Below are 26305 nucleotides of genomic sequence, written 5' to 3'. Positions count from 1 at the left end.
TCTCTTTTATGCCAGTATTTCTCTCTATCATGCCAGTCTTTCCCTCTATCATGCCAGTCTTTCTCTCTTCCATGCCAGTCTCTCTCTCTTTAATGCCAGTTTCTCTCTCTTTAATGCCAGTCTCTCGCTCTATCATGCCAGTCTCTCTCTCTTAATGCCAGTCTCTCTCTTTAATGCCAGTCTCTATCTCTATCATGCCAGTCTCTCTCTTTCATGCCAGTCTCTCTCTCTTCTACGCCAGTCTCTCTCTATTCCATGCCAGTATCTCCCCCTTTAATGCCAGTCTTGCTCTCTTCCATACCAGTCTCTCTCTATCATGTCAGTTTCTCTCTCTATCATGCCAGTCTCTCTCTCCATCATACCAGTCTCTCTCTCTATCATGCCAGTCTCTCTTTCATGCCAGTCTCTCTCTCTTCTATGCCAGTCTCTCTCTTCCATGCCAGTATCTCTCTCTTCCATGCCAGTCTGTCTCTTCTATGCCAGTCTCTCTGTCTTACATGCCAGTCTCTCTATATATCATGCCAACTCCCACAGGGAGCCATGCCAGTCTTTTTCTGTTCCATGCCACCTCCCACAGGGAACCATGGTAGTCTCTCTCTCTTCCATGCCAACTCTTACAGGGAGCTATGCCAGTCTCTCTCTTCCATGCCAACTCCGACAGGGAGCGATGCCAGTTTCTCTCTCTTGCATGCCAACTCCCACAGGGAGATTGTGCCAGGCTCTCTCTCTTCCATGCCAACTGCCATGCCAGTCTCTCTCTCTTACATGCCGACTCCCTCACTGGTAGCCTGGGCTCCTCTCAGGATTTTTCCTCTCATGTTTGGTATTGGATGTTGATTGGATGTTGACCATTGTTCTTTCAGTGTCAGATTTTGTATTTTTATTCATTTAGATGGTAAGACAAACGGGTTCAGCCATCTTACCAAAATACTGCTCATATACAGGTCTTAGCATATGGATTCTGTGTACTCTGTCATTATGTGGAGTCTCTAACTTATTGAATGCTGCTTATTGTAACAGTGGGCAAGTCAAATAGCATAGGGGAGACTGGGGTTGGTTGTAACACTTTTTGCATTTCTGTCAATTTCTCTGAGATTTTTGAGCTGCTACATTCAATATGTGATACGAACAACTTCCATCAAGTCTGTTACATATTGGGATAGGTATCATCTATCCAAATCAAACGGATAAAGTGTGACTTTCTCTCAAATACAAGGAGTGAAATGTTCCAATTTCCCTACCTCCATGGTCAGTGGTAACAGGGCTTGGGGTCAAATGAAACATTTTGGAAAAATGCATAAATCATGACATACAACGAAATATTGAAAACCTTTATTGAGAACATGAGAACAACATTGCACTGTTTCATATTTTGTGTGGCAAAAATAATTAAATCATAATACAATCATAAAATGTGTATTATTTTAATGTTCCATTCAAGGGCCCTTCTCAACTAAACAACAACATCGGAACTAATTGTGTGTGTGTGTGTGTGTGTGTGTGTGTGTGTGTGTGTGTGTGTGTGTGTGTGTGTGTGTGTGTGTGTGTGTGTGTGTGTGTGTGTGTGTGTGTGTGTGTGTGTGTGTGTGTGTGTAAATGTTGGACATGTTCACTCAGAGTCACAGTTTAGACAGTTGTATGGTAGTTCTGGGATACAGGCTTGGTGGGCCCATCATTTGCATTCCCAGCACTGCACCCAGACCTCCTTAGGCTTGTTACAACTAACTCTGACCCTTGCAGCCATTAGCTAGCTTCAATTTTAGTTACATGTTGAACTTTAGCATTGCTAACTTTCATCAAATATATTTACACACACTGGTTATAAACCTGATATAAGTTTGGTGAATATAACTACAAAGCAGGCGATGCCATCACAAAAACAAAATTGGTTTAAAAAAAACTTTCTAACCTTAAAATCAGATTGTTGTCAATAAATTCAGCAGTCTATCACAGGGTCTTGCTTCTTCATGAAGGTTGAGGACTAAACTGAGAATGCGCAGAGTGAGTCACACAATTCTAGCTTGTTCCTGATTGGAGATATTGAGAGTGTTACAACTATCCCATGTTACAACCAGCCCCAGTCTCCCCTAATTTTATAATCAAATGTAAATTGATGTTCTTTACACAAAAATCTGATCCTGATCTGGACCTGAACATTTTGCCAGGGACTTCCATAGATGGAAGAACCCAGCCAGAGCCTGGTGCGTTGCGCGACCCTATTATTCATTCAGCTGTTATTGTAACATTGCAGCGGTTGGGGGTGTCTGGAGGGGCCAGGCTGGTTTTTCATGTAGACAGATTACTAATTTTGCTGTTGAAGAGAGAGTCTGTTTTCGTGAGATTGAATTTGGGTGATTAACGCGCGGGTAATTGACAGGTAACTGTCTGTAATTCACGCGACGTCATGGCCTTTCCATCTTCGAAAGTTCAGTGGCTGAACCGAGTAGGCTATACAAGCTCGCGGGGTGTTGCAAAAGGGAGCTCTTGAAAGACACTATTTACATGCAAATTATCGAGCGTTATACGTCTAAATTTGGAGAATGGACACTGAGGCAACGTGGAAATTGTAATTATGGCACTACCTCCCCTCAATCTGTTTGACGGGACAACAGGACCCGCGGATGCTGCAATATAATTAATTGTGTAGGTTCAAGAGGTGGGACCACAGGGAAATATTAATGCGTGTCACAGGCCTACATGGGACTATGAAAATAGCCTAGGTTTTCTGTTATAGGATCAAATAAACTACAAAATATTAAAGTAAAAACAAATGTTTTATAAATTGTTAGATATCAGTGGTGGCTGGCGTGCCACTGATGAAGATAATCTGGGTTAACTCGAGGTGACAGCATTGCGGGAAACAGTGAATAAGCGCTGTCAATTAGGCCTGTGTGATGATGATGATTCTGCTTAATCATTATTAAGCTATCGTTTGTTATTCTGTTATCGTCAACCTCATTATTAGAAAATCTGTTCGGAGAGATATCAGGGAGAAACGTTTTTTGTTGTGTATATATACGTGTTTAGGTTAAACAGGCCTATCATCAGACTTTAAAAAAATACAATAACTGTAAGATATCACTTGTCCTATATTTATCCAATACAATCCTATATACAGCAATTGTGAGCATATTTTGCCATATAAACTTCGAAAACATAAAGAAACGTCAAAGAAAGACTATTCAAACCTCCGTTAGGACACAGCATAGATCAGATGAAAGAATATCTAACAGCTGTTCAATTACAGCTTGGCCGCAATACCCTGCAGTGGAGTCTGCAGCAGCAGCAGCCATTCTCCTATAGCAGCGGAGTGGAGGGCAGGGCTGGGTCCCAGCCAACTCCCCTGGGCTTGCCCTTTTGATAGGATAATCATGTTCATCCCTACCAAAATTACAGCTGATTGTTTTACCCATTATTTTCCCCAACTTTTAATTTCTACTTTCCAAAGGATCATTGCCCGCGGTAATTGCAAAGAAACTGACCTTGTATGTGTCATCAGCCCCCAGACGAAGGAAATCCAATTTTGTTAGGCTTGGCACACTTCTTTTTCTTTTTTCTCTTTACGAGAAAGTCTGTCATAATATAGGCTACTGTTTAAGGAGTGCATACAATGAAAGTAAATGGAATATTAAGTTCAAGATTAGAATAAACACGTAGTGTTTTAAATCAAAATCCAATTCGTTGGTCTAGGCCCATTATTGTTCTGGCATAATAATGACATCTCAGATTAGAAATCAATATTTCACTGAAAGGGCTATTACAGAGTTTATTCAATGCATAATTGAGTTTTGGAAAGTGCCCTTTAATTTGCATTAAAGATAACGAATCTTTCTCATCTGAACTTTCTCATCTAACAATAATCCCCTAATAACAATAAGCCTAATAATAATAATAATAATAATAACCTTCACTAGACGTTGATTTTTACCGATTTCACATTGAAAACCTTAACTTGCATTGGATCACTCAATACGGGGGAAAAGTTAGATCATGGCCTTATGATCTTGGAAATATTTATTAAAACAATAATTCTCACAACCTCAAAGTGGCCCATATAAGCGAGGGAGGAAATCAAAATAAGCCTATTTAGAGCCTTTCCATGCAGTTCAGGAGTTCAGATGAAATTGAGTATATCAGGAACCATATCATCCCTCACTCTCAGTGCGCCACTGTTACCCCTCGCGCGCGCAGACGGAGATAATAGGCTATTAGAGCCATGGGATTCATTTGTAGCCAATTACAACCCACAGTTGAATATGAATGCATAAATAAGGCGTAGCTTGTGTCTAAGTTTTGGCTACGACTGAACGAGGGTGGGAGGTGGCGCGAGAGCGAGGTGTGCGTGCATGACATAAACGTTGGAGGGTCCTGAGGGGATGGTTCAAACCCAAAAAAGGAGTTGAGCAAGGGAGACCAACATCCAACAGTGAACCATCACCTCCTAGCTGTCAGCCGTGAGTAACAAAGACCAGAGTAGTGCAGCTGTAGAGGGGGTCTGACAACGCAAGCTGTGCAGGAATATTGCACCAGACATTATAGCCTACTTTTCTCAAATTGCATGCGCTAGTATGTCTTCTTCGGTTGTAAGCGAAGCTTAAGTTGATTGTCTTGGTGCTAAAGCTCTGATAGGGAAGTCATGAACAGGGAAAAGGTTCAGGTGGGAGACGTCTCCGTTGCTGCTCCGCCGGCGTCCGGTGTGACTGCCCAAACAGCTGTGATCGTCGTGGCCGCTCCGGAAAGCATGGACAATCACGGCGAGAAGCGGCTCTCTGCCAACGCACTGTCGGTGTTTTCCTGCCCCGGGGGTAGAGACATACTGCAAGCGGACAGTCGAAACAATTCTCCACGTCAAGAGCCGGCTCCGGTAGCAATGCCAATGCTTCACCGGACCACTTCATTTTCGGTTTTGGACATTTTGGACCCAAATAAATTTACGAGCAAAAAGCCAAATCCTAACCGGACAGGCAGCGAATTCGCCTTCGGGACAGAGAACCGTGGAGGTGATGACTCGAATCATGATGTAGAGCAGAAGTGTTATGCAGACGACTATGACACATGTCAAAAATCTACAGGACTAAGTAAGTTTATTTTTGTATCTTTAGTTTTTTGTATATTTGTATTGTATTTTCTGACAGTGTTGTTGTTATGCTGTAGGCCTATGCATATCTCTGAAAAATCCGATTTGAAATAGACATCTTAGGTAGCCTACATTTGGCTCTTGTTGGCTACACAGATGGCTTAGAAAGTTGCTCAATTGGCCTACTGACATATGTGACATTCTTGTAAAACCACGTTAAGCCCATTTGTGTCGATCATAACGAGACAGAGAACTTGAGTGTTTTCCTTATAGGGTAGCCAAGGGTTTCCCGAACTCTGTCCTCGGGACCCCAAGGAGTAAAGTTTAGTTTTTTTGCTCTAGCACTACACAGCTGATTCAAATAATCAAATAATCATCAAGCTTTGATAATCGAATCAGCGGTGAAATGTTAGGGCAAAAAAACAAAACGTGCACCCCTTGGGGTCCCGAGGACAGAGTTTGGGAAATGCTGGGTTAGCCTATGTATTTGAAGCTAGAGGGGCTGGCAAGTTGTTTCAGATCCAGGAGTTCCTCAGTTTGTATTTTTCACATCTAACTTTGTATTCTATATTCTGGAACGCTTTTTTCGCTCAAATAAGTTTTAACTCATAAATAAATATGATCATATCTGAGGTAAAGGTTACAGGACATGTAATGCATATGAAATATTCCATCCATGCACCTAGTCCCCAAGGCTACCCCAGAGAAAAAGGCTAATAACAACTAAAGAAAAAACAATTAAAACCCTTCGATTACGTTGAATTTAAGGTGCTTTGCGAGGTTAAAGATGCAGCAGGATAATGGCGAAAATCGCCCCAGAGTGGCATGCAGAACGCGGCTAGGTCGATATCCTATTATCGAATTGAGTATATCTCTTTCAGGCAGCTTGCCTGACTCCTTCAACAACTAAATTATAGGGTCAAAATTCGGATAATTACACGATTAAAACCTATTATACTTATTAGGGTAGATATTGATCCCAGAAAGAAGACACACGATTAAGATTGTCTCTGCCACTATAAGATAAACACATCACCCCCACTGTCATTTTTCAACGAAAAAAAAGAGAACAATTATTTTATTAATTAGATAGGCCTGTAACCACATTAATGGCTATTCATTTAAATATAACCCAACCTAGTCAGAGGAGAGGACACTGCGGTTATCACGTTGTCCGGGTGATTTGTTATGTACTACCTGGTTAAAAAACAGACATACTTAGCAAACCAACTGACAAAAAAAAACATGGGTCTTAATATTATATAAAAATGATTTAACATGAAGACATGATGTGGATTAGTGAGATATTGTTTATGCTGCTAATATTAACATTAAAACCCTTTTCAACAGGGACATAGGCTATAGCTTAAACGTAAAAGCCAACCGTAGACGATCACACAAACAGGCTTTAGCAAATGTACAAAATTGTGCCAACAGACAATGCTAAAGATGCGCAGATCTTGATGGGAAAATGAATCCCATGAAATGTATGAGTATTGATTAAATAGTTCAAAAGTAAGTAGGCTGATGCAAATATTCGTTTTATTTTATGTTCATATTGCACTGTTTTGTCATAAGATTTTGCTTGTGCGTAAAAGTGGCCTGCATTTGAATGTTGTGGGGTACTCCTGAAAATAATTGACTTAGTTTATTTAACTTGCATCTCTTAAAATGAAACCAAACAAACCTTAAAGGTTTGACAAACAATATCTATTGAACAATTTAGGCCTTATGTAAATGGCGTGATAGATGAAATACCATGCATCCTCGAGGTCTAAACGATCATTTATCATTCAGGCCATACTTGTAGACTATATGGCTGCGCTGTCATTGGTATGTAGGCTATATTTTCCTTCATTCAATCACAATCGTTCTATCCAGATGTCTATTTTTTAGACCACAAAGCATCTATTTTTGCAGGCTTTATTGTGCTGTAGGAAGTAACGCCAAAATATCTCAAATTTTCTACATGTCGTCATGATACTTAAAAGCTATTTGTCGAATTAATTCTGCTGATCTGTGCATTTGGATATTTGTATTTGTAAAGGCCTATATATTGTAACAATTGTTTGTTGACTAATGTTTTGAATACCACTATGCAAACCGCCCTCACACAGGCGTGGGCAATTATAGGCTAATTATCCCGTAGGCACTTGCATAAAAACAATGGCTTTGGCACGTCTCTTGATGCTCTGATCAAGGCATAACTGCCGAAACGCATTAGCCTGAGGTGACGTGTTGTGTCCCAACTAAAAAAAGTGTAATTCCGCCTTTTACCAATGTTCTTGAACTTGGGATTTCATTGGAAGTCATTGTCACATGTTTTTACCCAATAAATTACTGGGAGTTTATATATATATAAGTGTGCGACTCTCTATATTTGTATAGCTTACATATGGCAGAGCACCCAGCTAATAAAGCGAGATAGCGCACCTGTTACCCACTCCACAATAACATAAATGGATTTTGAATATCTATTTAATGTTAGAATATTTAGCATATATGGCCTACTAAATTATATGACATATTTTCCTAAATAATTAAGCTTCCTCAAGTATTTTTCTTAAAGGTACCTGAAAGTAGACTATATCAAAAGCACTTTTCACTATTTCATTGTTAGCCTAACATAAAATTGTTAACATGAATTACGTTGTTTGTGTCCTTTTCCATTTTTACGCAGCGTATTGTTTAGGCCAACTGTAATAAATACTAACGCTATTGACGCGGTATTAGGCTCGGCTACATAAATACACAACATGGAGATAAAAACAACAGTACACCTCCATCAATCACTTTTTAGGAAGGTGAAAGGATAAAGTTTATCCATTAGCTGGCATTATTTTTCAGCACTTCATATTTTCTTGAGCAAATCCTATGTTAATTAGGCTAGTCAATATAGTCTCTGTCAAGTTATTGAATATTGTCAGTCTAATTGACTTGGACTTAATGTGATTCTTATTTTGAAATTACTCAATGGCATGTGTCTTTTTTTCTTTCTAGAGGAGGGGTTCATGTGTGCCTACAGATCCGACGAATGCGAGAATGATTTCAAAAGAGGCTCCCACTCTGACAGCGAGATGCAGGATGACGTGTGTAGTGAGGAGAGCAGCAGCGCCCTAACTGGAAACGCGGAGGGGGAACTGGGACACCATGATGACGACGACCAGGCGGGCAAGAGCCCAAGCAGTCCTGGCGGACAGCAAACTCAACAGTCAGGGTCGAATGGACAAAGTAATCAAGGAAAGCCGAAGAGAAAGCGTTCTGGCTCCGATTCAAAGTCGGGTAAGCCCCGAAGGGCCCGGACAGCATTCACTTACGAACAACTTGTTGCATTGGAGAACAAATTCAAGTCCACCCGATACCTCTCTGTGTGTGAGAGGCTCAATTTGGCACTGTCACTCAGTTTGACTGAAACTCAAGTCAAAATCTGGTTCCAGAACCGACGGACCAAGTGGAAGAAACAAAACCCTGGCGCAGATACCAGCGCCCCGACGGGCGGGGGCCAGAACGGCCAGAGCAATGGACTAGGGAGCCTGAGTCCACTCAGCTCGTCTCCTCCCATGAGCCATCTGTCAATGCACACGGGCTACCCAGGTCACGGACCAGGCGGGCTAGTCTGCACAACCCAATTACCCTTTCTGCCAAGTCATGCGGTACTGTCACCTTTCATGTTAGGATCTCAGACTTACGGAGCGCCTGCGTTTTACACTTCCCACCTGTAAAGATATGGAGATACTTATAGAGTTTTGCGCCCAAACATCATGTTTTCGGAGGCGTCTAAAATTCACCGATATTATCAAAATAATTGACTCCAATGAGATATGAATTTAATAACCATATTAAACGTATGGTTTTAGAGAACTAAAGACATGCCCTTAACTAAAGACTTCTTAAATGCACTTGATGCTGTAGATGGGAAGAACTCTGAACATTTCATGTTGTTTCGTCAAGGACAAGTGTTCGAAGAAAACCAACCTTTACCAAGGAAAGAAGATATTGTTGTATTTGACTTTTGATTTCATTTTGATAGTATGTGAATACTCGGGGTCAAAATGTACATACAGATGTTGACAAATATATGTCTAGCTTTTAATTTTGAATGCAGTTCATACATATTAGAGTTGAAAAAAATAGGCCTACATGATGTATATAAATATCGTTCATTTAGATCTGGAATGGCTTGACATATTGTAATTACTGTGTAACTAAACTGTGAAAGTTTAATATGATTATTTTCATATAAGTTTTCCCTATTCATTCATTATATAGGCCTATAGTTAATCTACCTGAGAATATTTGGCTCTAATGAATGCTCATTTCATCTGGACTCGTCTTTTATAGTATAAGACAAAGTAAAATAAAACAATAGGCTACCATTTACTAACGAATAAGCTACTTTAATACGAATATTAAATAGATTAAATCTTCTTTCTTAGTCGATTTTTTTCTCTCCCCTTTCCACCAAATTAAAGGACATTTTGGAACTGAAGACTGTCTTATCACCCTTTTTTAATGAAATGGTTAACTCCACTTATAATTTTTTGGGGCAACCGATGTTATTAGGACCTAAGTTGCATTTTCTTCGAACAAAAAAGCTACAACTTTATAACTTTATCTATAACACTCTTGAGCGGAAAAAACGTATGAGTTTTTGACAAATACATAGCCCATAGGCCTATTGATGGATCAGCCATGGCTAATATCTATAGCATAACTTTTATTAAATTAATTCAATTACCTATAAATTGTCGGTTATTGGCTATTGTACCCGTTGCATATGCCTATGGTGTTTAGGTCTACAATTTTATTCAGCATGTCTCTACTTCGATTTATTGATTTGGGGAATTATTTATAAAAAATTTGACAACGGCTCCATAAATCGATTATTGATGAGGAAAAACAATCACTGGTAATTTAAACGCCAACTTGTTTCACAACATTATAGGCCAGACTGTCTTCTCGGACATACCCTTTCTAAGGGTTTTGACTTTAAAACATTGTGTAAGAACATCATGCCAAATTCCCTACAGCCTAATGTGCTTGTGCGTAAAACACAATTTAGGCTATGGAATATTTGAACGAATTAATTATTAGATGCCTAACAAAATACATTGTATTTCAGCAACTTTTTCAAATGTTTTTGCCGTCTGGGATAAGGAGGTGCATTTGAATAGGCCTAGGGCTACTTTAAAAGTGCAAAAACTATCCAGTCAATCAAATTGTATTTGTCACATCCACCGAATACAACAGGTAGACCTTACGGTGAAATGCTTACTTACAAGCCCTTGTTTTGAAATGCATGATTCAAGCAGACACTCGCTCCGTCACAAAAAAATATGACATTCCAGCCGCAATGGCGAAACTTTTGCGCTATCGATGCAAGTTAGGTCTATTCTACAATATTTGAAAGTATAGTTTGGTCGAATTTGTGAGGACAAAAGTGACACGGATACCGCATTTATTTATATTATTTTAGACCTTCGCTTCAAATAGGAATAGTCTGTCCTCTGTCCCTAACCAGCTCTCCAAAATGGTGATGAAATGGCACATGCCAGCCATGATGGAACGCGATCCTGGAATCGTTCTAGAGTTTCACATGCAGGTATGGCCAAACGCAAAAGCACGCAACGACTTAGTAGCCTTTGTAGAAAGTCTAAACAAATGTACAGATTGCGGAATTATTTAGTGCATGGGGTGCATTGAAATTGGGACGCACATACCCGACCGTTGCAGAAAGTAGCATAGCTAAATGAAGGGTATTTCTTGTTATCTGCCAGCTGTTTTCATTAAGTCCGAGTCTTGGAGCATTATGTTGGACAAAATGTCCTTTTTAAAAGGTTATGTAAATATTATATTCGACACGTTTTGCAGTCAAATCATTAAATTCATTTGTATTTCCCATTGCAGTGGACAGCGCACTGCGCGACATTTGTGCAGAAAAAATAATCTTACTTTCGTTTGAATTGTTTCATAGGCAATAGTGTAATTATCATCTTAAATAATATTAACGAGAGGATATTGCTATCAGTTATTTTATTTAATAATATGACAATTAGCATAGATATATTAGTGAACATAAGCTAAACAAAACATCTAAAAGAGTAAAACAATATCTATGAATTTGTAGGTTATTATTATGATTTTTTTTACCAGGAAATTCTTGTTTTTAAATGCATGACTCAAGCAGACACTTGCTCGGTCATTAAAAATGACATTCCAACCGCATGTTGAATCCCTGGGCAACTTTCCAGTGATGTAGGGAATTCTTATTTTTAAACATTTTTATAAAGTAGATTTTCAGATGTTATGTAAACAATAATGCACCGCAAATTCGGCGTGACAGGCCCAAATAGAAAAAAAGGGGCAATTGGGGCTCTTCAAATAATATTTGAGCAGCTGGCACCGTGGATTGAATGAGTTACATTTTTATCCCAGGAATGTTAAATACATTTCAATACTAAAGAACGACAGCTTATGTGCAAACAATTAGTTTAATGTGCTCCCAAATGACTAGTAGACAGTACCCTGATGCAATCAAAGCTCAACATTCACTTTTTAATGCCTCCCACCAGACCTGCCCAATTGGTGCCTGGCTGAACCAAAACAGCCAACAACAGGGCCTGAAGATATCCCTCCTTGCAATCAACATTCACTAATCCAACACAAGCACATTCACTATCATCATACTACACAACAGAGAAAACATATTATATAAAAAAGGAAGATATTTTTTTCAGGTGAATATTAAATTATTCATATTGATTCACAGGCTGGCTTTCTCTACCAGTCCAGAGAGGTCCGATGCAGGGCAGCTATTGGCAACCTATAGAAGTTTCTATAAGCCCCTACAGTGCTTTCAAACTCAGACACAGAACTGTATGGGAGTCAAGAGCAACATTTGTTAAAAGCTGCCTGTCACAACGGTTAAAAATTGGGTTACCACTTCCACATAATAGCATTGATACATTAAGCACTCAATGGTTGTGATAATTACAAAAGAGATATTGGAAAAATAGTTACAGTGCAAAAAGCTGTAAAAAGAGTTCTGCCATAGAAAATCCAAAGGGGGGACTACATTAAGTGTAAATAGCTAACTGGTGACAAAGATTGGCAGTACATTTTCCCTTATGTTAAACATAAATTAATAAATAACATTACTTGACAAATTATTTCCTAAAAACATAGGCTTTTTTTTTTTTTTTTTACAAAATAGAAAGCATAAATGTGACGCAATTCAACATGATGTTGTTACATGGACATGAGATGTGAATGTAGTAGAAGTCTCCATAGTCATTTCTACCAGTACAGTACATGAGGATTATAAATCCACTGGCCTCCTCAACTTCCTGTTAATTCAGTGCATAATTAAATTGGTTTGCAAACTTTGCGTGTTTCAATTTGTCCATTTTATTCATGACGTCTGTCACTCGCCTCATGGAGCTCCTGAAAAATAAAGTAGGAAAGGTTTAGAATTACTGGTGTTTAATAATGGTTACGTCCCATCATGAACACCAGTTATCCTACAGTAAATGTTAAGGTGAGGTTTGAATAATCATTCATTCTCTCAAATACACATTGGGAATTTGAAACTATACAGTAGACGGACAAGTAAATAGTTACACATGGGACGATTAAGCCAAGCGCGACAAGGTTACAGTATATATTTTTAAATAATACATCTATCGTCTATTAAACACCCAACGTCTAGTGAGTGCAAGGTCATGTATCCATTGTGTTGGAGATGACTTGTGTTGTGGGTAATACTTCCTCTAAGTTAAACACAAGAGACAGCCACTTGTTGCAGTACTTACGGGTTGAAAACCTTCTTCCCTAGTCTGGAGCGTGAAGTGTTAACACCCTTCTTCAGATCACTGAGGTTGGGGTACTTCTTCTTCTTGTCCTTCCCCTTGCCTTTCTTGCCCTTCCCAAAGGTTTTGGAGGACCCCAGGTCCTCCCCAGTGGCAAGCTCTATGTCCCTCATCAGCTCAGGGTCCCGCCAGTCTAAACAACCAAATATACTTACATTACCAGACCTAAACATGGTGTGTAGTCTGCAGACATCCAATCACACACGGTAGACACTCAGATTCAGAGGGGTTGGATTAAATGCGGAAGACACATTTCAGTTGAATACATTCAGTTGTACAACTAGGTATCCCCCTTTCCCAATCACACACGGTAGACACTCAGACCTAAACATGGTGTGTAGCAGCAGACATCCAATCACACACGGTAGACCTAAACATGAACATCCATTTACTCCCAACACTTGGATGGACCAGAAGACGAGCATGTCCAAACATTCAAATACAGGACAAATTGAAAAGACAACCAAACACTGGATTATGGTTTTAAATAAAGGACAAAGTTAAAATGACTCCTACAGACAACACAGTGTTGAAGACCTGATGAGGCTTTAAGAGACCGAGTCAGAGACATACTGCCAGCCCAGGGCCCAGACAGACCAGTATCTGTTCCAAGGTCCTACAGGAGGATGGTGATGGTATGGGGGATTAATCATGGCTGTGATGGCCCGCTCCAAAGCTACGTCTGACCTTGATGGAATAGGTTAACTGCACCATCAACTCAGCCTCATAACGACAACAAACGAGAAAATAATTGAAAAAATGTTTGGTATTTTGGGTCCAGCGTTAGGGCTCTCCTCAATCACCCCTGAGAGCGACATGGGCACCAATTTTAGTTACAAATTAATTTGGAGTGGGGGGTGTTCGTCTCCCCTGGGGTGGCAGGCAGGGTCGGGTGGGGATGGTGAAAGCCCCCTATTACATGAGCCCTGTGATCCCTCTGTGGTTAAGTCCTGCCTTTTGTGTGCTTTCATTCCTATCCCCAGGATGAGAGAAGGAGAGAGAGAGCCCTTATTAAGTTAAGCTGTCTGAAGTCCCTGCAGCAGGGGCCTTTTCTCTGTCAACAGCCTCGCGTTCACTCCAGCTGTGGCCGTCCACCCACCACAGACACTCCATACACACGCCACACAGGCAGCTGGGAGCCTGGACTGACACTCCACACAGACAGAGCCTTGGAAGCCTGGACTGACAATCCACACAGACAGAGTCTCGGGAGCCTGGACTGACACTCCACACAGACAGAGCCTCGGGAGCCTGGACTGACACTCCACACAGACAGAGCCTCGGGAGCCTGGACTGACACTCCACACAGACAGAGCCTCGGGAGCCTGGACTGACACTCCACACAGACAGCTGGGAGCCTGGACTGACACTCCACACAGACAGCTGGGAGCCTGGACTGACACTCCACACAGACAGCTGGGAGCCTGGACTGACACTCCACACAGACAGCTGGGAGCCTGGACTGACACTCCACACAGACAGCTGGGAGCCTGGACTGACACTCCACACAGACAGCTGGGAGCCTGGACTGACACTCCACACAGACAGCTGGGAGCCTGGATTGACACTCCACACAGACAGAGCCTCGGGAGCCTGGACTGACACTCCACACAGACAGCTGGGAGCCTGGATTGACACTCCACACAGACAGAGCCTCGGGAGCCTGGACTGACACTCCACACAGACAGAGCCTCGGGAGCCTGGACTGACACTCTACACAGACAGAGCCTCGGGAGCAGTCCTGGCCTGTGCCTACGAACTCTGCTGTATCCAAAAATAAACATACACTTTTTGAGACTGTGCTTTTTGAATGATTTCTCTGATGTAAATGTAATTTCAGGGGAATAACCTAGGGGTTTAGCTGCTATAATAACTGTGTTGAAATAACTCCTCAATACAAGCCTGGAGTATTATTAATCAAATATTCTGGCTAACTTTATTACCAAATTCAGGGTGAGCCATCGTGAGCCACATAGCAAATTAACTAATTGTCATGACTATAATTGGGAACTCTAATTAAAATCTACTTATACCTTAATGTGTCAAAGACTGATCATGAACCGTAACTGTTTCTCTCAGACATCGAAGACATGCAATTTTAACAGCGTTAACTTGATCATCTATCACAGCCTGACCAAACCTATTTTGAGAGTATGAAATGGTTTGACAATGGAGTTAATATTTAGGATAGAATTGGCATCGAAAGATAAAAGTGCTGCAATGTCTACAAGCCAGGGTCTCTCTCTCTTTCTGCCTGACAACAGTCAGAGAACCTGACATCAGTTACTTCATATAGAATCTAAAATACCACCTATGAGTGTGTGGGGCCACACTAAGAAACTATTTGAGGGCGTTAAGAGTAAAAATCAATAGTGCCCTATGAGAGTGAGTGGAGTGACCAGGCAGGCAGAGAGGATTGATGGACCTCTGCAGGTCCTTATAGAGCTGGTGTGGGTGGCCTGGCGGGTGGCCTGGCGGGTGGCCTGGCGGGTGGCCTGGCGGGTGGCCTGGCGGGAGGCCTGGCGGGTGGCCTGGCGGGTGGCCTGGCGGGTGGCCTGGCGGGCCGGCATGCTGCTGTGCTGAGCCACTGTGGCCATAGAGCCAGAGACAAAATGTGTGGCAGCGTCTGGATGAGTCTACAGCGCTGATGGAGTGGGGGATCGATAGTGTAGTTAGTTACAAAAGATGCTATTTCACAAGCCAGTGGCCAGCGGCCGCCCGAGTCAGCTGGCCCCGATACCTGTTTGTTAACAAGTGACTGCAGGCAGAGAAAGCACATCCGACGCCCCGCTGGCAGCAGCCAACACACCCTTAATTGGCTTTTAGTGCTGCCTCCAGGAGAGAGAAAGAGAGAGCCCAGAGCCAGAAACAGCAGTCCATTATCAGGGGTATTGATGATGACTGTGATTCCATCAGTTCATCTTTTCCTGAACTAAAAAGGCCCTCATCCCCGTGCTGTGGAAGAACCCTTGGCTCCCTGACTCTGGTGTCATCTTGCTCCTGTCCTTTGTGTGATGGGATGGGAGTGATAAACAGTTCTGAGGGAGGCTGGGACTGATGGACAGTTTTGAAGGAGCCTGGGAGTGATGGACAGTTTTGAGGGAGCCTGGGAGTGATGGACAGTTTTGAGGGAGCCTGGGACTGATGGAGAGTTCTGGGGGAGGAGTCAGAAGCAGGAAGTGTTTCCATTATCTCTCCTTCTTTACCACAAACTAGACCAGAGAGAGCTGCCACTGCACAGGGCAGATATTGGTAAGACCTTTATGAAAAGGAACCTATCAACGCCATCAGATTTCTTTTAGCATATTACTTCCATTACTGTGTCTGCTGTGAGCTAGATAATTATACAAAGGGTTTTGTCAGTTGTAGGTTTTTGGAATTGAAGTGTCTTATGTCCCTCACCAGGCTGGTCCTCTCTACGTTTCCACTCCTCTTTCTCCAGCCGCACAGAGTCCTCTGGGTTGGTGGGTTTTCCCAGCTCGTCTCGTGGGATGATCGGCCCATGGAAAGGACACTATCGGAATCAGACAACATTCCTGGCCTCATCAACAACGATCCTCTACACGTCACTTTCACTCTAATTCTGCCTAACTGCAAAGCCTCACTTACTGGTATCTAAACTTATTACCAGTAGAATATATACAAAAATAGAAATTACAATGACAGTTGTAATACTTTCACCAAAAACTTAAACGCTCACCTTGACTCGGTCCTGGCGTTCACAGAGGGCTCCGTTGGGCATGGGGGTTTTGCACCTGTGCTTGACGGGCTGGAAGCGGCCAGCGAACGTGATGTACCTGGACTTCATCTGGGCAGCCAGCTCCTTATTCTCCACCTCTTCCTCTACCTCGTTGGGAACCCAGAACTGGTGCTGGGAGCTATTCCTGGACACCAGGATAAAGGGAGGGGTGTGAAGAACTGTCCATGTACACCGACCTGCTCTTTGATAATATCAATCTGTAGCAATGTTATAGCTATATAGCTATTAGCTGAGAATTTAGTCAGAAGTATTATGGGAGAGTCTCTTTTCAGAACTCATAACACTGTTTATCTCTAATAACAGCTTTGCAGTGACTCTGAACATACAATAGTGCTCTCTAGTGGCCATATCAACACCAATGAAAACTTAGTGAAAAGTTCAGTTCTGTGCACTAGTTCCATTTCAACGTATACTCAATAAAACATGCTAGTCATGGAGGAAGTTGTCAGTCTGTATGTACTTGATGATTTTTCCTGCAGTGGGTTGCTCCTCTCCCCAGTAGTAGAGGTCCAGACCGAAGGGGATGACTGGAGCTTTGTCCCTCTCCTCACTGGGGTCACTAGCCTGGTATGTGGGGTCCACATGACCTCCTGCTGCAGAGCTAGAGAGAGATGGAAAACAGCAGTAACAAGTCGTTGAGGCTGTGGTTCTTCTCTTTGGTCGAGACAGACATATTTCCAAAGTAGCCGTCCCAATTCATGTGGAACGACACAATGGAGTTGAAACAGAACAGTGCAATAAACATCTAGAGCTATGAAGTGAAGCAGGGAGGGGTCACCTGGTGCTAGGTGGCTGGGGTAGGAGGCGCTGCTTGAAGAGGCGGAGTGTGGCGGCTGCACAGGTGGGGTCCTGCTCCTCGTCAGTGGCTCTCTTCCTGGGTCTGGAGAGGGTGTGAGAGGCTCCTGTTGCAGGACACTTCACTTGAGGCTGCACCGGCTTCTTACTGGCCACAGAGGTAGACGGCTCTAAACCTGGAATGACCAGCAGAGTAGTGTGTCCATACGTTACATATTACATCAAGAACTTCCAAATACTTGTTATATGTACGGATTTATCAAGCACATTCTACTGCTTTAGTGCTGTGTGCTCACTGCTCAGCTCAGATAGAGTCTTGTGGGACAGCTATTTATTTTCCTAGCCTCTTGGAAAACATACGACTCTCCTCTTAAACACACCTGCCCTCCGCTGAATGTCTAAATCCCCATCTGGCCCTGAAGCCTGGAGATGTTGCCCACCCTGCTGTAGGTGATTTTAACCCAGTTATGAAGTGAAGGCCAGGGCAGGGAGGAGTGGAGGAGTTGCTCTGCCGCTGTGTGTTACCTCCTGGGTGGGCAGAGAGGGGCTGTAGAGGGGCTCTATGAGGGTCAGACTGAGCTTAAAGCTGGAAGAGAGATCACAGCTCTGCTCTAAGCCGCACCTGCCCCAGCCCCATCCCGGGACAACTTAAACTTATTAAAACAAATAAATAAAAAATGTTTAAAGAACAGTTGTTACCTCGCAGAGTGGGAGTGGAGTTACCTTACAGCTACACATGCAAGCATCTAACCTCATCTTCATCTCCTCTCCTAGTAACAGACCAGATACATTAGAAAATCCTTTGGAATTAATAAACATTATTAATGACACAAATGTATTTGTGAAAATAATACACCTAAACAATTCCCCCCAACAAGAAAAAGGGGGAAAAGGACAATAAAAGAAAATGTAATGTTGGTCAGAGGCACAAGTCTTCTTCCTCATCAGAGCCCATTCCCTGCATGACGTAGGCCTATCCCTGGGTTAATCCAAGAGTCCTCCATCGCTCTGACTTACTGCATCATTCTGTGCAAAGAACCCATCTGAGGAATTGTGAAATACTACCAAATCCTTTCTTTTTCTGTTCAAATTGACCAAAATGGTAGCTATTTGTCTGAAGCAATAAAGTTGCAGGTGTTAAAGAGATAAATCAATAATAGTACATAGAGAGGTCTAGCAGCAGGGAGACACGGCGCTGGGCTGCCAATGGTGGCTATATTGATTTTCCTGAGTTCAGCAGGCCTTGTAATTAAAATGTAAATTTGAGAAAGAGATAACGTCCTGACAGGACTGCTGGGATAAAGGGATAGATAAAAGAGCAGTGGAGAGAATGGAGAAAAAAGAGGAGTGAGAGAGAAAGAGGACTGAGAGAGAAAGAAAGGGAAAGGCCAAGCTCGTTCTCTCTCTTTGGATCAAAGCTTGGTTTCTACAGGAAAATTAGAGTTGTTTTCTGAGAAACGGGTTGACGTATTTGATAGATTGGTCCGATAAGTTAAAACGAAAAAACAGTGCATATTCACAAAAATGTTCTCTGTATTTTTACTTTCTTAAAATATTTTTTTCTAAAAGAGTAGGCTACCTTTTATTTATTTGTATTTTTTACTGTTGATTGCACCAGGGCTACAAATATTATTATTTTTGTCCTAAAACTGAATCTTGTATTTTGACTTGTTCCATTGGACTGGCTTCATTTGTACCAAATCCCTGAGGTATCTGAGAAAACATCTAAAGCAGCCAGGAGAAACATCTACAACGTGCCGTTAAAGTCCTCAAGCCAAAATCAATAGAGATCCAGTCAAAACACGGGTACTAAATACATCACATTTAGTACCACTAAAAACACTACGTTGCCAGATTCATTCTGGGACCAAATCATAATTATTTACCCCCAGGAGGACTGCTTCCAATTTAATGAGGAAATATCCCTTATGTAAGTCACAAAGAATCTTGTGAGTGTATGTGTGTGTGTGTGTGTGAGTTCACCTCAGCCTGGCTGTGCTAGGAAGCATGCTCTCTCCCTTCCCACTCCCTGTGGTCTAACCCCCCTACAGAGACTAGGGAGCATGCTCCCTCCCTACCCGCTCCCTCCCTTCCCACTCCCTCCCCGTGGTCTAACCCCCCTATAGAGACTAGGGAGCATGCTCTCTCCCTTCCCACTCCCTGTGGTCTACCCCCCCCCCCCCCCCACCACCTACAGAGACTGAGGCTAGGTGGATGTTGTAAATTACAGCACTGGGCTAATAGGAGCTCATTAACAGCATTGCATTGTTAATTTTCCATGGCTTCCACAGATCCCTTCATAGATCACTCATCAAAGTAGCCTGCCCGGCCATGCTACAGACTTTGTAGGCTGGTTCCTATTCACTTTAAGAACATTAAATAAACCAATCAAGCCACTGGACAACACACAAGGAGGACTGTTTTAGGGCTAATCAGATAACAAATCTAATTAAAGTGACATGGTCAGTTTTGTTTGAAAATGTGATGAGGAATTAGGTGGAAAATGAAATGTGAACCTAAAACATGAATTTATTTTTATTTAACTAGGAAAGTCAGTTATGAGTTTCTTATTTACAATGATGGCCTAGGAACAGTGGGTTAACTGCCTTGTTCAGGGCAGAATGACAGATTTTTACCTTGTCAGCTCGGGGATTCGATCTAGCAACCTTTCGGTTACTGGCACAACGCTCCAACCACAAGGTTACCTTAAGGCTGAATCTGAGCACACAATGTATATTGAAACAAGCTGTCTTTGATCACAATGTCCAGAAAATATTCAATTTGAACTTCTTTAGCCAGCAGGTATAAAAGGAGAAATCTTCAGTTCAAACAACAACAAAGCGGTCAGCCCTGCCTCTGTTTTGGTAAACAGGGATGGAGCTGGAAAAAAGTAACCACTCAAATTCATAGACAGAGCTTCGGATGCGAGGACTGACCATCCCTGAGAACAAAATTACAGTTTTAACCATGTTTTGAGGCTATACCGTGTTTGCATTGCTTACAAAAAAAGACAACCAACTTATATTTTGGGTTCTGATGGAGTATGACAATTGAACTAAGCATGAGGCATTTTTAAGTTATATTCTTCAAGAATCAATTGGTGTATATAACTAATTTGAAAGTAAAAAAAATGGATGTAGCAATTGCAGATTGCCCCTTTGTCAACTATTATGACATAGTGTCAGTTGGAGACAAGGCTGTTATAATCCACTAGCATTACAGACAACCTCTGACCTCTGTGCATGGCACGTTTTGTTACAGCCTTGCAACCATATATCAATATTGAGGCCATTAGCAATTACACAGACAGGGAAAATGAACTTCTGGCTATAGAACTGGAACAAACCGGTTTGCTGTCAGCGATGGAATACATTTTATAGAACATTGGTCATAAATCATATAAGGGGATTTAGCACAGGTAAATGAGCAATTATGTTACTTACCATTGGTGAGCAGTCTGGATAATTGAGTACAATGCTGAAGTACTTTTGAACATCTGAAGTTAAAACCAGCCAGGAACGTGCCTGAGTCCTAACCTACGACCTTCACCAACACTGCACACGTTGGGCTTTAAACAATCACTCTACAAACAAACCAGCTTTTAGAGGCATTCTTTGGCACCTTCCTCATGTTTATCTGAACAAATCCAATCAATAGCATGTGATGTGTGTGTGGTGATATCCTGAGGCGAGGGTGAGAGCTTACTGGGATTACTCTTCATTATGCTCTTCTCAGATGCTGTTTGTATGGCTGTGACCCTGTTGTGTATGTACCTTCCCCTGGTCCTCTGCAGCTGAGCAAACTCACCGTACTCCTCCCGTAGATGGTCTGGAATGTGGGGTTCAAAACCCTCCTTCTCCGGAACCTCTTCAAAGTCATCATCGTCGTCATCGCTGCCCTCCGGCGCTTTCATCTAGTGGATGGGAAGAGGGTGTCTTTGTAAGTACAGGGTCAGATCAACATAGTTGACTGACTATGGAAAGGACCGCTTCACCATTCGGGCTCCCGAGTGGCGCAGCGGTCTAAGGCACTGCATCTAGTGTGTCACTACAGACACCCTGGTTCGAATCCAGGCTGTATCACAATCGGCCGTGATTGGGAGTCCCATAGGGCGGCATACAATTGTCCCAGCGTCGTCCGGGTTTGGCCGGTGTAGGCCGTCATTGTAAATAAGAATTTGTTCTTAACTGACTAGCCTAGTTAAATAAAGGTTAAACATAAAATAAACTACTAAATGGTAATACATTAGCAATGTAGCTAGTTAGACATTTTATTATAATCTAACAATACATGAGAAAGACTATCCTTACTTGCCTAACATAAAACTAGGCCTCTTCCTAAGACCACAATAATCAAACAGCACCGTCCGTATTCTCCATGCCCCTGCATCACTAGAAGTAAACAGAGACTCTTCTCTCCCAGTCTTCCTCAAGTCCCCTACCCCCTCTCCTCCCTGCTGTCTCTGTGTTTGTTTGCAGACAGGTTACAGAGGAATTAGGACCTCATCAGCAGTTCCCCGGTTGCTGATTATCACTCAAATGGTATCCCCCACGGCCCTCAGGGTGTTCACAAGATTTACAGCGCCCCGAACGGCTAACTCGGCAGTAACGTGGGACGTCTTCACATTTTAATTCAAAGCCTTAATGGAATTTCCACTTGACCACATCCAATTTTTTTCCGCTTCCTTTTGACGTAGTGGTTTATTTGACCACTGTGCCATCTAATTGTCAGTGCGTATAACAGCGCTTGTTTAGTTAATTTTGTCATTGAGGTTAAGGGAGACAGAGAGGGAGATTTACATAGAGTTTCTCCAGGAGGCAACTTAGTTATTTCTCACCAGTAACTGTAATTGATACAATATGATTGACTATGGTAGTGTTTTTCAAACAGACAACTTAAAAGTTTACAAATGATCTGAAAAGACAACATGTATTAGTTGTAAAGGTATCTAAAGGCTGTTGTTAACTTTTAGATACATTTGCTCAACTATCCCCCCTTCCCCAGTTTGCACATAAGCACCTCTCTGTTCTGGCCAATCCACTCACCTAATACCCGAATCTCAGCCTATTCTTTATTCCTGAAAGAAGAGGAAATAAAACTGTTGGAAGCAATAGGCTGTCCAACAGATGGAGCGATAAGTGTACTGTGGCCCTGATTCACAGGTGTGGGAGAGGTGTCTGTGTGTGGAGCTGATAAGGAACCCGAGACAGGCTAGTCAGAGAAAGTCCGGGTCACCAAGCGATATGGAGGGCTCTCACCTCTGAGCCAGCCAGCTGTATTTCCTCAACACAATCGCTTTCGGGAGATCTACTCAACAAGAGCTGAGAGGACTAGGTGGTAACCACCGGCCTAGGTATTAGGCTTCCAGCCATAATCACTACCAAATAAACCCCCCAAGTCTGATTACTCAGGCTGTGCACTTGACTATTTATTACGTCCCACTTCTCAGACAACAGGGCATGAGTTGGATGAAACTAAACTGATGCTGGTATAGATGAGTGGCCACCGTGTCCATGGCCCCTGTCTGTCTGTCTGTCTGTTAGAAGATGCTGCTGAGAACAAAGAAGGTGGTGTGCATGGTTCAGGACAGGAGGGGAGGTGGTCTCCTCCTCTCCTCTGCCTGGAGCCTCTACCTGCACATGCTCATCTATCACCCAGCCTGTACGTTTTGCTATCACTCTAACACTAATCAAAAGAGAAAACTGTCACCGGCGCTGACCTGTGGAACCTCCCAATTACGCTCTTCAGGAATGACAGGGGCACTTAACTCCCCAGGAGAGTAAATGACCACCATCAATCATGGCGGAATAACAATGAGCTGCCTTGGCCGCAAATTATTTTTGGGGTATAGAATCCGAGCAGGGGAATTTATGAAAAGTGAAAAGCAACCCAAGGCTTTTTTCTCTCCTCCTCCTCCCCTCACTAAGGGAGGCTGTTCTGTTCTGCTCTGCCTGGGGAATGAAGCGAAGCCCGCATCGCCGCTAAACAGAATTTATGCCTTTTAATTTACTCAAAAAGGTAGTTAACCATTCCTTGCGCTACAACGCATAACAGAATGCCATTTAAATATAGGGGTCATTTTCATAAAATATTACCCATAATTCTCATGTCCTTGGTTTGTCTAGGGCACGCCACGTATGAGCTACGGTTTCACGCACGCCTTTCCATTTATTCAGCTTAATTACTTTCATGATTACCTTTATGTCAAGTAGTACAGGTAGATCAAAGCTTGCTTTTTATTTCTCTTATTCTCCCTCTCATTTTATTTTTCATTACCGCATGTGAGCGGTGTTGAATATGGCAGATTAGGGTCTAAACTGTCTTTGGATGAGGTCTAAATTACTCCCTGTTATCGCTTTCAACAGGGAGACGAGCCGCAGTAAAGTACCTGCTGCTCAGAGAGCAGCCACAGTAACGTACCTGCTGCTCAGAGAGCAGCCACTATAATGTACATGCTGCTCAGAGAGCAGCCACAGTAATGTACATGCTGCTCAGAGAGCAGCCACTATAATGTACATGCTGCTCAGAGAGCAGCCACTATAATGTACATGCTGCTCAGAGAGCAGCCACAGTAATGTACATGTTGCTCAGAGAGCAGCCACAGTAATGTACATGTTGCTCAAAGAGCAGCCACAGTAATGTGCATGTTGCTCAGAGGGCAGCCACAGTAATGTACATGCTGCTCAGAGAGCAGCCACAGTAATGTACAGTTGAAGTCGGAAGTTTACATACAGCCAAGTACATTTAAACTCAGTTTTTCACAATTCCTGACATTTAATCCTAGTAAACATTCCCTGTCTTAGGTCAGTCAGGATCACCACTTTACTTTAAGAATGTGAAATGTCAGAATAATAGCAGAGAGAATGATTTATTTCAGCTTTTATTTCTTTCATCACATTCCCAGTGGGTCAGAAGTTTACATACACTCAATTAGTATTTGCTAGCATTGCCTTTAAATTGTTTAACTTGGGTCAAACGTTTCAGGTAGCCTTCCACAAGCCTCCCACAATAAGTTGGGTGAATTTTGGCCAATTCCTCCTGACAGAGCTGGTGTAACTGAGTCAGGTTTGTAGGCCTCCTTGCTTGCACACGCTTTTTCAGTTCTGCCCACAAAATGTCTATATGATTGGGATCAGGGCTTTGTGATGGCAACTCCAATACCTTGACATTGTTGTCCTTAAGTCATTTTGCCACAACTTTGGAAGTATGCTTGGGGTCATTGTCCATTTGGAAGACCTATTTGCGACCAAGCTTTAACTTCCTGACTGATGTCTTGAGATGTTGCTTCAATATATCCACATAATAGATGGCATCATGAGGAAAGGGAAATTTTGTGAAGTGCACCAGTATCTCCTGCAGCAAAGCACCCCACAACATGATGCTGCCACCCCCGTGCTTCACGGTTGGGATGGTGTTCTTCGGCTTGTAAGCCTCCCCCTTTTTCCTCCAAACATAACGGTGGTCATTATGGCCAAACAGTTCGATTTTTGTTTCATCAGACCAGAGGATATTTATCCAAAAAGTATGATCTTTGTCCCCATGTGCAGTTGCAAACCGTAGTCTGGCTTTTTTATGGCGGTTTTGGAGCAGTGGCTTCTTCCTTGCTGAGCGATGTCGATATAGGACTCGTTTTACTGTGGATATAGATACTTTTGTACCTGTTTCCTCCAACATCTTCACACGGTCCTTTGCTGTTGTTCTGGGATTGATTTGCACTTTTCGCACCAAAGTATGTTCATCTCTAGGAGACAGAACGCATCTCCTTCCTGAGCGGTATGACAGTAATGTACATGCTGCTCAGAGAGGAGCCACAGTAATGTACATGCTGCTCAGAGAAGAGCCACAGTAATGTACATGCTGCTCAGAGAAGAGCCACAGTAATGTACATGCTGCTCAGAGAGGAGCCACAGTAATGTACATGCTGCTCAGAGAGGAGCCACAGTAATGTACATGCTGCTCAGAGAGGAGCCACAGTAATGTACATGCTGCTCAGAGAGGAGCCACAGTAATGTACATGCTGCTCAGAGAGGAGCCACAGTAATGTACATGTTGCTCAGAGAGGAGCCACAGTAATGTACATGTTGCTCAGAGAAGAGCCACAGTAATGTACATGTTGCTCAGAGAAGAGCCACAGTAATTTACATGTTGCTCAGAGAGGAGCCACAGTAATGTACATGTTGCTCAGAGAAGAGCCACAGTAATGTACATGTTGCTCAGAGAGGAGCCACAGTAATTTACATGTTGCTCAGAGAAGAGCCACAGTAATGTACATGTTGCTCAGAGAAGAGCCACAGTAATGTACATGTTGCTCAGAGAAGAGCAACAGTAATGTACATGTTGCTCAGAGAGGCCAGCTAGATGGTGGTGAATAAGTGGCTCATCCTTCGCCCTGCACTTAATACAACAGACACCTGCGCTTATGAGACACAAAGACCAATTTAATTGTTCCATAATATTACAACAATTTCAGATTAAATAGTAATTAACTCATAATTACTGATATCAGAGAGAGAGAGAGAGAAAGAAAGAAAGCAAAAGAGCAGTATGGTTTTGAAATGATATTTGAAGAAATGAAGGATATTTTCCTCTATTTCATAGAATGTAATAATGGTTTCTAATGTAATAATGGTTTCTAATGTAATAATGGTTTCTAATATAATAATGGTTTTGGTAACACTTTAGTTTGTGTTGCGTTGTGGATTGCACTTTCTCTCCCTTTCCCTGTTTGGGGGTAGAATACACTAAGTTAGAATAGAGTTGTTAAAGCGATCATTTCTATGGTAAACATTAGGTTGGTGGATTTGG

General features: G+C 42.4%; 2 protein-coding genes across 4 annotated transcripts in view; one reads left to right on the top strand and one right to left on the bottom strand.

Moving 5' to 3' along the window:
* Nucleotides 1–4117: 4117 nt before the first annotated feature.
* On the top strand, nucleotides 4118–9505 carry nkx1-2b (NK1 homeobox 2b). The gene is made up of 2 exons (XM_014212765.3): nucleotides 4118–5078; nucleotides 8078–9505. The coding sequence occupies exons 1-2, from the start codon at nucleotides 4637–4639 to the stop codon at nucleotides 8797–8799; spliced, it is 1164 nt and encodes a 387-aa protein (XP_014068240.1). The 5' UTR covers nucleotides 4118–4636; the 3' UTR covers nucleotides 8800–9505.
* A 1977-nt stretch (nucleotides 9506–11482) lies between these two features.
* Nucleotides 11483–26305, bottom strand: part of uvssa (UV-stimulated scaffold protein A) — a 29527-nt gene continuing 14704 nt past the window's right edge. For all 3 annotated transcript variants that reach the window (XM_014212763.3, XM_014212762.3, XM_014212764.3), the window contains exons 8-14: nucleotides 21308–21413; nucleotides 17484–17676; nucleotides 17166–17306; nucleotides 16646–16829; nucleotides 16348–16459; nucleotides 12889–13078; nucleotides 11483–12520 (exon numbers count right to left, since the gene is read on the bottom strand). In XM_014212763.3, coding sequence (XP_014068238.2) covers nucleotides 12427–12520; nucleotides 12889–13078; nucleotides 16348–16459; nucleotides 16646–16829; nucleotides 17166–17306; nucleotides 17484–17676; nucleotides 21308–21413 — 1020 coding nt within the window. In that variant the 3' untranslated portion in view covers nucleotides 11483–12426. The remainder of the gene's footprint in view (nucleotides 12521–12888; nucleotides 13079–16347; nucleotides 16460–16645; nucleotides 16830–17165; nucleotides 17307–17483; nucleotides 17677–21307; nucleotides 21414–26305) is intronic.

The sequence above is a fragment of the Salmo salar genome, chromosome 09, assembly GCF_965601325.2.
Source record: "Salmo salar chromosome 09, fSalSal1, whole genome shotgun sequence".
In the NCBI taxonomy this organism is placed as follows: Eukaryota; Metazoa; Chordata; class Actinopteri; order Salmoniformes; family Salmonidae; genus Salmo; species Salmo salar.
The sequence above is the reverse complement of the archived record's forward strand: the minus strand, read 5'-3'. Positions and strand labels throughout refer to the sequence as shown.